Genomic DNA, 13,296 nt, shown 5'->3' on the forward strand with positions numbered 1-13,296 from the left:
AACCAAAAAAGATTTCATATGAATGCATGACAAGCTTAAAGTTCCAACTAGCTATGGAAATAAATGAGTCAAATAAACTGCAAAGCAAGGAGGACCTTTTCCAACCTTTGGCATGAAACCATTGTTGATTATGTGCCCAGTAAAAGGTTGTGTAAAAACACACCCTAAATAGAAATAAAGAGCACATAACCCTTTTCTTAAATACATATTTTTAAATCGAGACATCCTTATGTTACATAAATACTCAATCATTTGTCAAGAGAAACAGGTATTATTTTTTCCTTTTATTGAAAAAAAGAACAACCATGGACTCAGATGCTGAGGCAAACTGCTGCGCTTCACTCATTCACACACTCCGCTGTGAAAAGTAAGTTTGCGCACAACCATGCATGACCAATTCCCAAGGAAAAAAAAAAAAGTCTTTGTAACAGAGAAGCAGAACCAAAATAAATTACCTGGCGTGAAGAACAAAGACATTTTTCAAGGACACTATACAACAACACCGCAGCAGACTCGCTCGACCGAGGAAACCGAGCACAAGTCCCGAAGGCGTGACTGACAAACGTTAAAGAACGGCTGCACGACGTAAAGGCTGTCGGTTTCTCTCTTCACAGCCAACTTACAACAGTCGAAGCCCTTCTCTTATATATTTCCATATATAAATAAAACAACTTACATATTTACAGTATCTTCTGATTAAAATTTTACACAATTAAAAAGGCAACACCAGAGTGAACTTGAGGTTTTACAAAAATATTCACATAAAGTATTTACATTTAATTAAAGCAGATAAAGTACAATCATTTTCTTTTTTATAATCTTCACATAGAATGAGTGTTTTCTTCATTTTTGTTGACTTCAGAAAACTCAGCAGCTCTTAAATTTACAATGTAACCATTTGTGGCCCTCCACACTCACTGGCATGTCTTCTTTGGGGACAGAACACAGTATAACAGTAGAGCTTCAGAAGTGAGACAGGATGTGGAGAATAAGAGTAAAGGCAAATGCTTCCCAACTGGAACCAACATCTGCAGGCGAGAAAAAGGTCACAATATAAAACATACAATCAAAACTTCATTGGAGGAAGGCACACATCAGTGTTAAGAGAGCAAAGCGAGGGGCCTTCAAGTGTAACTTGGATTAGGTAGTCAAGAAGTTAAGGCAATTTTTTTTGGTTGCAAACTCATTAACTGCATCCAAGCAAGGATTTTCAAGTAGACATGTTCAGACAGCATCATGGGAGTCGAGGCTCAGACATTCAAGGCATCATCCAGCGAAACTGTGCATTCATCCTCCATTCTACAAAACTGTTGGTGGTTTACAATGAATGGCTTCTTGTAGTTAAGGATATTTTCTGTTTTTCAGTCCCCTTGCAGACTTGGACGGCACAGTGGGAGGTCAGAAACATCAGGCCACAAAATGAGATCATTCGAAGAAGGCGAGCGGTTGTTCAGCAGCAGCAGCAGGAAAAAAAAGAAGGCCTTCGCTTTGTGTGTTCTTCAGGGAAGAAACTTTCACTTCATAAAAAGCTTCTGTTTATTTTTTCCCCTTCATCTTTAGGTCATGGAATATCCATGTCCTCCATGCTCACCATTTGCTTCTGCAAAAACAAACAACATTAATGAGTAAAGTTGCAAAATTGCATACTTGGTGTTATTCTCTGAAAAAAAAAAAAGTATTTACTGGAAATCATGTGGTCTGATACCTGAGGATAGACGTAGCCGTCAGAGCCGTTCCTGCAGATGTGCACCTCGTCCTCCGTGGTCTTCTGGTACACCGGATTATCAAAGTGAATGGTGTTGGTGTTCTTCAGACGCCAGTTTCTCCACATCAGTCCCGCCCCCAAGGCCAGCAGGCACATGATCACTGTGGAGCGAAGACGGGAGTCCAGGGTCATGAGGTGAGCTCACATGGAGCGGCAGAGAACGTGAGCAGAATACACCAACAACTCACAGAGAGGAACCACAACGTAGAGCGCGACGGGATGGGACGGAGGGGCTTCTGCAGGGGGCCCTGCCACTCCTGCACCTAAAGATAAAGAAACTCAAAGATTAAAACACTGAAATGTACTGCGCCATAATTTGTATTTGGAGTTTTCTGCTGCTGGTCTTTCGTAATGACTTCTCGCTGTACCGTTAGCAGTGGCAGCAGGCGGCCTCGTGCTCAGTCTGGGCTTCACAGACGAGGCGGTCGGCTTCTTCGGAGCAGCCGTGCTCGTGGTCGATGCAGTCGTTGTGCTCGGAGGATGCTGGGTAGGAGCTTTGGGCGGGGGCGGGGCCTCAGTTTTCCTTTCAGTCGAAGGGACACTGGAGTTTTCTGAGAAAATGAAAATGAAGATGCATCTTAAATTTGGAAAAACACAAGGTGAAAAACCACCAAGTTCTTCCGCGATGTGTGCAGGGGACACACACCTCTCACACACTGCCTCATGTCGGCTCCCATGGTCGTGTTGTCGGGACACACGCAGGTGTATTTCGGCGACCGCTCGTTGATTTGGGGAGCAGGGAGACACAGAAACTCGCATCCTCCGTTCATATGGTTAGTTTCTCTGCACCAGTTTGTACCTATCAACCGAACAAACAGCAAAAGCACAGAACATTGGAAAACTGCAGCTTTGCTACTGATCTCCTCATTGTCATCATTTTGTTCACTGATGAAAAAGCACATCAACAGATTTTATGAGGAGGATGTGTTTCACTACCGTTTGGTTGCCTGAGGTTGTGATGCAGCACGATGTCCTCTGGCCGGACCAGGTCTTTAGCCAGCTCTGTGATGTCTTCCCCAGACAGGCGGTTGGCACTAAAAACGGCACTGTTTTCCATGTCAGTCCAGAATACGGTTTCCTGTTCGAAACAGAAATGCAGCTTGAGTATTGTTTCATATTTGCTCTCACCACAAACATAAAATAGGATCAATAAGCTTATTTATCAGATAACATCCACTAAATTGGGAGTTTATGGAAAACTTTTGAGCATGTATTGAGTTTTTGTCGCTGACCTCAAAGACAGTCAGGGATTGAGGATGCGCGAGCTTCTCCGGGCTGTAAATGACAACGTGCCGGGTCCCTCCGTTCACGTCAATACTGGAGAGCGTGTGCAACTTGGAGTCCACCCAGTACAGACGCTGGTTCACCATGTCTGTCCAAAGAGAGGCAAAGAAAGGTCACCATGTTCCTTATGCGGAAAACAGAATTTAAAGGCATTTATTATCGCCGGTTAGAAATGAGTGCTAACCGAGAGTGATGCCGTTGGGCCAGGCGATGTTGTCAGTCACCAGTGCAACGCGGTCTGCTCCATTCAGGCCGCTCTTCTCAATCTTAGCCTTCTCACCCCAGTCCGTCCAGTACATGAAACTGAAAAGGAAACAGTAAAACAGATAAGAACAGACTGAAAAACACAGACTTTAAAGTTCAACTCTTCCCATGCAACTTGTCTGTTGACTTACTTATTGACCGGGTCGATGGTGATGGCCCTCGGCTTTTCCAGGTTTTCTCTGACGAGCGTCTTCCTCTTACTTCCGTCTGTTGTTGCCACGGAGATGGTTTTCAACATGCTGTCAGTCCAGTAGATGTTGCCATGGATCCAGTCCACGGCGATGCCCTCTGGGGCCCCGACGTCGCTTCCAATCACCACACTGTGGTAGGAGGAGTTACCAGCCACGTCTATCCTGGAGCTGTTGAGAAGAAGGCGAGAGGAGAGAGAGTCAGTCTGGAGACGGATCCTGCTTTATCTGCACCGCAGTGAATCTCTTTCACATTTGTCCAGATAAAGAGTGGACGTGTGTGATCAAAACAGAAAGATAAAGAGTTTTTCCTTACCTGAAGATTTTCTTCAGGGACAGGTCAGACCAGAAGATCATGTGGTTTGGAATGTCGATGTCCAAAGCCACCGCGTTTTTCAGCTCTCGGATCAACTGATGTATTCTCTCTTGTCCACTGTCAGCCTCCTCACCTCGTGTCTGTTAGTGAAGTACAGGGTGGGCAGCGTGCCTGCAGGAGAAACCGCAGTGTTAACCAAAGCGTTTTTGTAAGCAGACATTGCGGTCTGTAATCTCTCTCTTAGAAGTAAATATGGAATAATCTTTATTGGAAATTTGACCTGTTTCAGCTTTGCATGTTTTGGTCGCCGGGTCGATGGTGTATCCCGTCTCACAGTCGCATTTATAAGATCCAGGCAGATTGTAGCAGATCTGATCACACGTGTCGGCTCATCACATTCATTGACGTCTGCAGACGAGGCGAGGGAGCAGAAAGACGACGGTTCACATTCAGACAGAGAAGCCAGCATGCTGTGAACAAGTCTTACTGATTTTTCTTGAAATAAAGCTAGCAATAAACTAAATGTTGGCCTCTCACCTTCACAGGTTTTCTTGTCCATCTTCAGTCTATAGCCAGCAGGGCAAGAGCAGTTGTAGCCAATTTTCAGATCAGTGCAGTGATGGGAGCAGCCGCCATTTTCTGTCAAACACTCGTTGGTGCCTGCGGAGACCAGAAGCCACCACGCATTCAAACAGGATAGAAGACAGACAATTTCTAATGGGAGATGCAATCAAGAGGAAATCACATCATTCAAACCACAAAGCATCAAGGCTAGGAGGGGGAGGAGACGTTGCTACTGATCATTTGATAACGTGTTTTTTTCTGCTTCTTTTCTCTTGCAATTGCAATCCAGCTGATCTTTCATGCTATTTTTGGGTGAAAAGAAATGCAGAAGGTGTGCGTACCGCATTCTTTTACAGGCTCATCGGACCAGTCGATGCAGTCTTTCTCTGTATTGCACACTTTCTCCATGCTGATGCACTCCCCACTGCGACACTTGAACTTGCTCGGTCCTTCACATACGTTCGCTGTTGAAAAGAAAAATGGATTACAGGCTGCTCCGTAATCTAAGATTATGACACTGCTGGACTGTTCTCAGAAGACATGTCCATGGAAAAAATGAGTAAAAATGGGCTGAATCTTTGTGAAAGTTACCAATAAGGCAGCCGAGCTCATCGCTGAAGTCGGCGCAGTCACGCTTGCCGTCACACTGGAGGCTGCCATGGATGCAGGAGCCGTCTGTGCACCGAAACTCATCTGGCCGACAAGTAGGACGAGCTAGAAACAGAACACAAATGGATTAAAACATTCAGAATTGTGCAAGGGAAAAAAAAAAAGGGAGGAGACAAGCACTGCCAGTATGATCTACTGAGCCGCCTTTGTCAGCGTTAATGGCAGAGAGTATTAGCAGGTGGGGCCGAACGGCAGCAGGACGGACTGCATGCTCATGTGAGAATAGGCTGTTAGAGCCAGGCTTAATTAAAGTAAACACAGAGTGTGAGTCAAAAAGGATTAATCAGACTTGGTTTACAGAACAAATCAATAAAGAGCAGGAACTCACTGCAGTTGGCCTCGTCCGAGTGATCGTCGCAGTCCACGCCTCCATCGCACCGCCAGTTCATGTGAATACACGCTCCACTGGCACACTGAAACTCGTGGACGCTGCAGGGTTTCTTGACCGGGACCCTCCCTTCGCAGTTCTCCGGCCACTCGTCGGACCCGTCGGCGCAGTCCGCGTCTCCGTCGCAGCGCCACAGGCTGGGCACGCACACGGTGTTGTTGCACTGGAACGAGTAAGAGCTGCAGGAGGGTTTGGGACAGGAAACCTCGTCCGAGCCGTCGGAGCAGTCGTTGTCTCTGTCGCAGACGAAGGAGGTGGAGATGCACTGGCCGCTCGCGCAACGGAACTGGCCAGCACCGCACTCATTAGTGGCTGGGAAATAAAAAGATGGAAAATATCAATTTATTTCATCCTGTTGTCCGTTCATCTATTCATGTGAACTCTATGTCGTTCAGTAAAAGCTGACATGTTACCGAAGATGTTTTAACTGAATTAGTCTGAAACTTACTGCAGTTTTTCTCGTCGGCGCCGTTGAGGCAGTCGGCTTTGCCGTCGCAGCGCCAGTCTTTGTGCACACACTGCCTGTCAGAATCCTCGCAGCTGAACTGAGTCGATCGGCACACTTTGGCCTCTACGGAGGAAAACACATCTTTTAGCGTGCCGTTGTTGGAAAATTATAGAACAATAATATCTGCAGCTGCATGCAGATGTTCACTTTGTCTGCATGAACATATCAAACTCATTTGCTTGATAACGTGACGCACCGCAGGACAGTTCGTCCGTATTATCGCCGCAGTCGTCGCTATCATCGCAAACCCACTTGCGGGTGATGCACCTGTTGTTTCCACACTTGAACTGAGCGGGGCTGCATGTGGAAGCCGCATCTGTAAATGAGAAAAAAAAAAAAAGCACAAGAGGTCAGAGCGACAAAATACAAACCAACACTGTCAGCGTTTACTGTTGAATTTACACCTTCACCATCATGTGCACCTTGTAGTAAAGGTGTGGTTGTGTCAACACACACACACACAAAGTTAAAAAAAAAAATCCTTTTGAAGTTAATGTTTAATAGAAAAACACACACAGGAAGGGAATTACAATCCAAGGTCAGGGAAGTTCAGATAAGTGACAGTGTGAAAGCCAAACCTTTTATTTGCCGCTTTACGCGACACGAAGTTAACAACACTGTGCAGCTTGATAACTTACGTTAGGAGATAAAAAGTAATGCGATTTTAATCATCAGATGAAGGAAGTCCAACGACATTATCTTTATTTAATGCATGCAAGCGATATATTACAGATATGACATAAACTTGTGTATAGGGATTTTTTTGTCATTATTGCTTGTTGTTTAATTTTCTACACACATTTTCCATTAATTTCAGTCTGTATTTTGTGCATGCATTTGTTCAGACTGTATCTCAATGTATCCTCATGTATTCCTAATGCATTCATGTAGTGTATTGCGAGATTATTCCTTATTCCTACATTACATGAGACTGGTAGCCACTGATCACAACACAAAAAAAAAAAATCAAGGAAAGAATGACTGAAAACTTCAACAAAGTCTCTAGAGACAACCGATAAAATGAGAACTGAAGTGGAAAATGCAATGGGAAAAAAAAAAAAAAACTTGCAAAAAATGTAGAATGATTTTCAAAAGTTTGTGAAAATCCAGTCAACGCCTCGTCCAAAATTTTCTGACGCAAAACTGGATTCTGAAGAGGAGTGCGGCAGTGATTTTCTAGGTGTGTGTGCACTCTCAGGTGGACTGTCAAATCACACACGTGGAATTAAGAGGCCGCTATTGTTCTGAACTGAAGTGAGCACTTCGTCCTCCATCACTGCTCATCTCTCTGTGACCTGCAGGCTGGGGACAGTGACAGGCTTTCCCTTTAAGACAATGGCCTGGGAGGAGTCCGACTATCACCCCACCGGGTGCTCATTGGTCGCAGGGTGGCATTCCTCATAACGGCATCACCACAGTGACCCGGAGGCGAGGAAGCAGCACGAGCAGGTCTGTCACTGAGGAGTGACAGAACAGGAAAGGTGGGACTGATGACAACAGGGCACAGACATTTGTGAAATGATGACAGGAAACATTTTTTTAATGCTGGAAGAGAAAGTCACTTCCTCTCTTTGAAACTGTGTAAAAAAAAATTGTCAAACAAGTGACAACTGACTATATGTTGTTTCTCCAATGAGGGAAAAAAACTCTTCCTGTGCAACCCCTGTATACACTTAATCTCTGACAGACACCACAGAAGGTCAGACAAATGTCAGGGAAGCCAGGCGTGCAGCCAGGAATACAGTTTATACTGTAGCTGCTTCAGAGGATAAGCAGTGACAAACTGAAAACAAAACTGAGAGGCCTTCCACTCACTTTCCCTTTTTAGGAATCAGTCATTTATTACACTTAAGAAGAAGGTCCATAAGTAGGTCGGACGCTGGCACTTGGTGACCTTCAAGCTCCTCACCTCCTCTGTAAGGCTGGAAACTAAACTGCTCAGGCTGATGTTTTCATTTTCCACTGTTAATCTTTCCTGCAATCTCCACATATGGGTCAGCCGCCTCTCTGGACGTCGGTTTGTTGAAATGAGGTTGACTTTTTCTCTTTGCTGTAAATCTCCCAGAGAAGGGGGAAAAAGTAGCTCTCACATGGCCTCATTTAGGGCGTGTTTGAACATTCATATGGAAAATTGTCTGATATTTATGGAACAGCGATCATGTGTATCTGTGATCATTCTAATTTGCTGTTTAAATGTGTCAAAAAGTCTCTTTCTTAAACTCCTCGGAAAAATGAGCGGGTTCACACACAAAACCGTGAGAACACAATCAGCCACCAACAGTTATACCTACCAAAAGCTAAAACCAAAACCTGCAGGTAACAGGATGTCAGTTATTTATAGCGGAGTGTTGCACAGGGTACACCATGTAAGGTCAAGTTCTGCCTCAAACACAGACCACATTTTACTCCATCACTCAGTTCATATTATCTTCGAAGCCAGATATGTCTGACAGCAGAAAGAGGAACCAGAAGCAGATACTCATGAAGAGTTAAACCAGTTGTCATAGTGCAACATGACAACAATCCTCCCTTGGGACCAAATGCAACTTTATTCTCTCACAATGCATTCGAGTTTTTTTTTTTTTTTTTAATATGATTGTATTCAGTTTAACATACAACTGTGAGTTAATAAATAACTAGAATTATGAGGGCTGACATCTCTGCCTTTTTGCATCGCTTCAGTAAATTGCCTCTGCAGCACAGAGATGAGAACATCCAGTTATAAATACTAGTACGCCACAGTAATCTAAGTTTATTTCACACAGGCCACAAGTCACTCCAGCTATAGTTAAATATGTTTGGCTTGAACAGCATTTGCTGATAATGAGTGCAAGATAAGCTAAAGAGTCAAACTGCTGAATGCTTCCTGTATGGCATTCACAGATATTAAGCCACTGCAGGTAAATAATAGCTACCAGGGTTTATCTGAATTTACTGATGGATGCAAATGCGTGGGTGATGCTGCAACTATAACTATGTGGCATGCAACTGTGGTATTTCTATAGAAATGTCTTTCTGTGGTAGTTCACACACAGTGGGGAAAATTCCCCATGTAGGGGGGGAAAGCCAAGAGTTTTCTAAACACCAAATTAATGAGTGTCAGATGTTCAAACAAAGAAAAGAAACTAGTTTGAACACAATGAGGTAATCTAATGACTGGAAATGAGCACCATCCATCGGAATAAAGAAAAAAAAAAGCTTTAATCTGAAACAATTCTGAGGGAAAGAGATTTATGGGTTTGGGAATGTTATAATGAAGCTCAGTGGTGACAGTTATTCCTCCATTACCTGTCTTATTGACATTACAGCTATTTTTTTGTAATGATCAGTGGAAATTAATCAGTTATGCAAAAGAATAACTACATTATGTTTGATCCTGTTTTTGTATCATTTCTGGTTACTTTATCAGGCAACATGTGATGTCTTTCTTAGTACAGCATCACTGCCAAAGACACGCCAGTATTCACTATGGATGATCTTGACCAGCTGAAGAAGGAATCCAGACTTTCCAGCATCCTTTTCAACCTGGCTTGCGGCTGAGAAGACGCCAGCTTGGCTTGTCAGCCGCACCCTCCCTTCCTCGTTGACAACCGTCTGTTTCAGCGTTTGTTCCGCCCACCTGAAACTCAAGCCCGGCCCGGCGAGCGTCTCCCCGCGACTGGCTGCTGCGCCGCGTTCTGAGCCAATGGCAGCGCCGTGCGTAATCCCATTCATTTATCTCAATAGAGTTAAAACTATAATCACATAAAAACTGACAATGGTTTATGGAATATTCCTTTTCTTGCTGTTCTCATAATTAATGCCAATTTAAGAGGTGAATGTTAAAAAAAGAAACTGAGTCAAGTCATCCTGCAGACGCGCAAAGCCCATTGAGACATTTGGAAAATGTGACAGATAGACACGCATAAATAACTTTCCTAAGTATAAAGGCACGTTCAAATAAAAACAGGAGGCAGACTATAACTGACATAATTATAACTCAGAAAAATTTACACGTTTTAACAGCAGAAAACAGGAACTGAAATGTCTCACCTGTTTGCGCCAAGCAATGAATCAGCATGAGCAGGCAGCAGCATGCAGACAGCCCGGCGAGTCTGTCCTGCATCCCAGACATGTCCACACGGCTGTGTCTTTGGTTTTTGTCCCCTTTGACAGCAAAAGAAAACTCAGCTTTCTAAATAAATTTGAACGAGTGTTCACGTTATCGTTCAAAGCCTGTGCGTAAAAAATAGGACTGTGGTTCCGGGCGGAGGAGTCCCGCTGAAACTGCGCGTAAAAGCCAAATACGAGCGAAATGATGAAGGGTCCGAGTCACGTTTGACTTTTTTCTGTGTGGCTGACAGAAGGGCGGTGCTAGAACAGTGGTGTGATATTATAAATTGTACGTGAGCAACGTCGATGGGAGGAGTCACAGCGCTGCTGCATCATTAAAGTATTCAATCTTCATCAGCAGCAGCATGTGTTCCTCCCACACCGGTGTGTGTGTGTGTGAGAGTGTGTGTGTGTGTGTGTGGCATTGACACACAATGAAGTTATTAAGTCAATTGTTTAATAATCCAAGCTTTAGTAAAGTATATACACACACAGGTGCATACATACTTAAAAGTGTTTAAAATAGTTAACCTTTAATGCCAGTGTTCACTAATACCCCCGTGCAGTCATGCAGACTATACAGTGAGTTGAGATTATACATTAGTAAAAGTAGAGGAAGGAAAAGCTCCTGAGAGCATGTGCAGCCTCACCACATGCATTTCCTCCAAGCAGTCAAGGTTGGTGAGTAACTCAAAGCATAGTTGCTTTGTTCTTTTTGTTCGCTTCCTGGATGGAGGACTTTTATTCATATAAAACCATTTTCTCATACAATAATTAAATGCTAAGTTATTTTATACCCATTTGAAGTCATTCACCAACATGGTGTTCTGTATTCCCCATATTCAAGTAACCAGAGAGAAAAATGGAAAAATTCGCTGTAGTCCAGACAATAAAGGAAACCAACACTTAAATACCAAATACTATTTTCTAAATATTAGGTAAAGTTAATTCAATCAAAATTCAATACAATGTAATCTCATATTAAGTGACTTTTTTAAAATAATTAAAGTGTCAATAACTTCACTGCAACAACACACAAATGCTTAGACTGACTCGTCTGGATGGATCTGCCACAACTTTGCTTGAAGCGCTACGTTTCATCTGAAACCATGCAAATGTTAAACATTAGGATAATTTCTGTCTGCAGTCCCCCCAAGCAGTGAACAGATGATTTGCAAAGGAAAACACCTCCTCATCATTAGAGAGATGCAAATTGTGTCCTGTGATGCACTGCAGACAGAACTGTAATTTACAGGAACTCTATGAGAATCTGGGAGACAGGCCCTTTTTTTCCCAAGCATTTTTTTTTTCCTGGAAGTGACTCACAGTGAGCGCTGCTTGCGTCACCGTCTCCTCATCCCCCACTCTGACCTCCAAAAGCACAGCATGTGTCTCCCATCACAGAAGAAAGCCATCTAGTGTGTTAATAATAGTTTGTTATGTTGGATAGTGTTACAGAGTATCACAGTAGAAATGAAACAAGATGTCATGAGTTCACTGAGTGAACATTTGGTTTTAATTTGTGATGGGGGAGGTGAACAGAAGGCTGGTTCAGAGGATACAGATGAAAGCGTGAGAGTGAAACAGAAATATTCTGCGTGTGTGTGTGTGTGTGTGTGTGTGTTGTAGATGGCATGGATTGAGAGAAGTGGGAGGCATTCTTGGAATGTCAAAAAAGCGGCGGGATTATATATTCTGCACCACCCACTACACCGCACCACACACAATGTTAACACACACACACGGCGAGACTCACTGAAAATGCAGCGTTATTGTTCTCGTTGTGCTTGCGCTGTGTGCGTTTTCAATTCCACCTGTCACCTGTACACAGGTTAGTCAATTATTAACTCTACTGACTTCTGAAAAAAGCGGTGAGTCACATGCAAGTCATTCTGATCTTCTGATGTGCGTTTCCATAAAAGCCTTCTGTGATATCCCATGTTTGCATTTGCTCACTAAATTGTGTGTTCTAACAAATCACACATTTTTCAGATATCCCATCTGTCAAAAAGATGTTTTATTGTATATATTTTTTTATATTTTTAGTTATTATTGGTTGTTATTTTGTGCTAAGACACATTGTTTGAAGACAATGTGGAAAACTGTAACAAAGTGTATCTGCAATGTCCTTTTGCAATATCTGAGGAAACTGACACAAAATAGTGTTAATAAACCATCTAGTCATACAAACGGACCCAGTCAGCCTTCAGGTTTTAACCAAAGTGTGTAAATCCAACTGAAAGTCATCTTACACAACCACCCCACTGCTTCCCCACTGAACCTGCAATGCAGGAAGTGAGATTTCATCTGGTATGAAGAAGTGATGCCAATCAACACGTAGAAATAGGTTAACATAACTAATAATGAGAAATATGGGTTAAGAAACACACCAACAAGGGGTCGAAAGGTGGTAGAAGACTTCTTCATGGAAAAGGTAACGCACAGAGTCCAAGAGCCGCAACTGGAAAAAGAATGAAGGAAATGGACCGATGAAACACTGGATTATAAACAAATGAGCAATGAATCTGTCTTTCAGGCTTGTGTAACATGGAGGCTTATTCAAAGTGGTCTTTGATTCTTTGCTTCTCTGTTTGAAAAAAAAAAAAGTTTTCTGATGAAGTTTTAAGTTGGAAAAAAAGCTGATAAAACTAAACTGGGACTCTTTATAGGATCTGTAACAAGTATGAGTCAGTCTATCTCATAAAGGATGATATCAGTGTTTATAAAGCAGAGAACAAGACAAATGGAACATCAAAAGTCAGGACAGTATATCAGCTCAGACGATTAAACCTGACGTCACAGTTCAGCCTGTCGGATACGTTTGCTCAAGTGTGTAAAAGTGATAGTGATATCCTCGTCACAGGCCTCGATGCAGACAATGTTGAAACAACCAGACTTTAAAAACATAAGCCTGCTGTGATTTATAGAGCTTTGACACGCCAGGTCTTATAAAATCCCATGTATCAAAATGCTTGTGTCGTCAGAGGATGGAGAATTTAAATCGAGGCAGATGAAGACTCTGCTGTTTACAAACAGAATAATAGTTTATCAGTGTGAAGTGTTAAGATTTAGCACTGAAGCACAGCCGCTTGAAGGGTATAATTAAGGCAGAAACACAAAATAAATTCTGGTAAAAATGCTTCGTTTTCAAGTAAAGGAATACATTTCTATTTGTTCTCTGAACCAGCTTTACTTCTTATGCCTCCTTTAAATGTGACATATTTATCACTATGCTTTCTATAGAAACACTGACAGCTT

The 13,296-nt window shown here is 42.8% G+C and overlaps 1 protein-coding gene across 1 annotated transcript; it reads right to left on the reverse strand.

The window, feature by feature from the left end:
• Positions 1 to 1,545: 1,545 nt before the first annotated feature.
• On the reverse strand, positions 1,546 to 10,285 carry ldlrb (low density lipoprotein receptor b). Its single transcript, XM_030094444.1, is given in 20 exon segments — positions 1,546 to 1,600; positions 1,706 to 1,866; positions 1,954 to 2,028; positions 2,134 to 2,316; positions 2,412 to 2,564; positions 2,702 to 2,843; positions 2,998 to 3,137; positions 3,234 to 3,352; positions 3,445 to 3,672; positions 3,818 to 3,917; positions 3,920 to 3,988; positions 4,098 to 4,202; positions 4,205 to 4,225; positions 4,355 to 4,477; positions 4,723 to 4,845; positions 4,973 to 5,095; positions 5,379 to 5,750; positions 5,887 to 6,009; positions 6,143 to 6,262; positions 9,979 to 10,285. Coding segments are annotated over 20 exon segments (2,601 nt in total). The 5' UTR covers positions 10,061 to 10,285; the 3' UTR covers positions 1,546 to 1,561.
• Between the last annotated feature and the right edge of the window lie 3,011 nt (positions 10,286 to 13,296).

This window comes from Salarias fasciatus, chromosome 6 (assembly GCF_902148845.1).
Source record: "Salarias fasciatus chromosome 6, fSalaFa1.1, whole genome shotgun sequence".
Lineage (NCBI taxonomy): Eukaryota > Metazoa > Chordata > Actinopteri > Blenniiformes > Blenniidae > Salarias > Salarias fasciatus.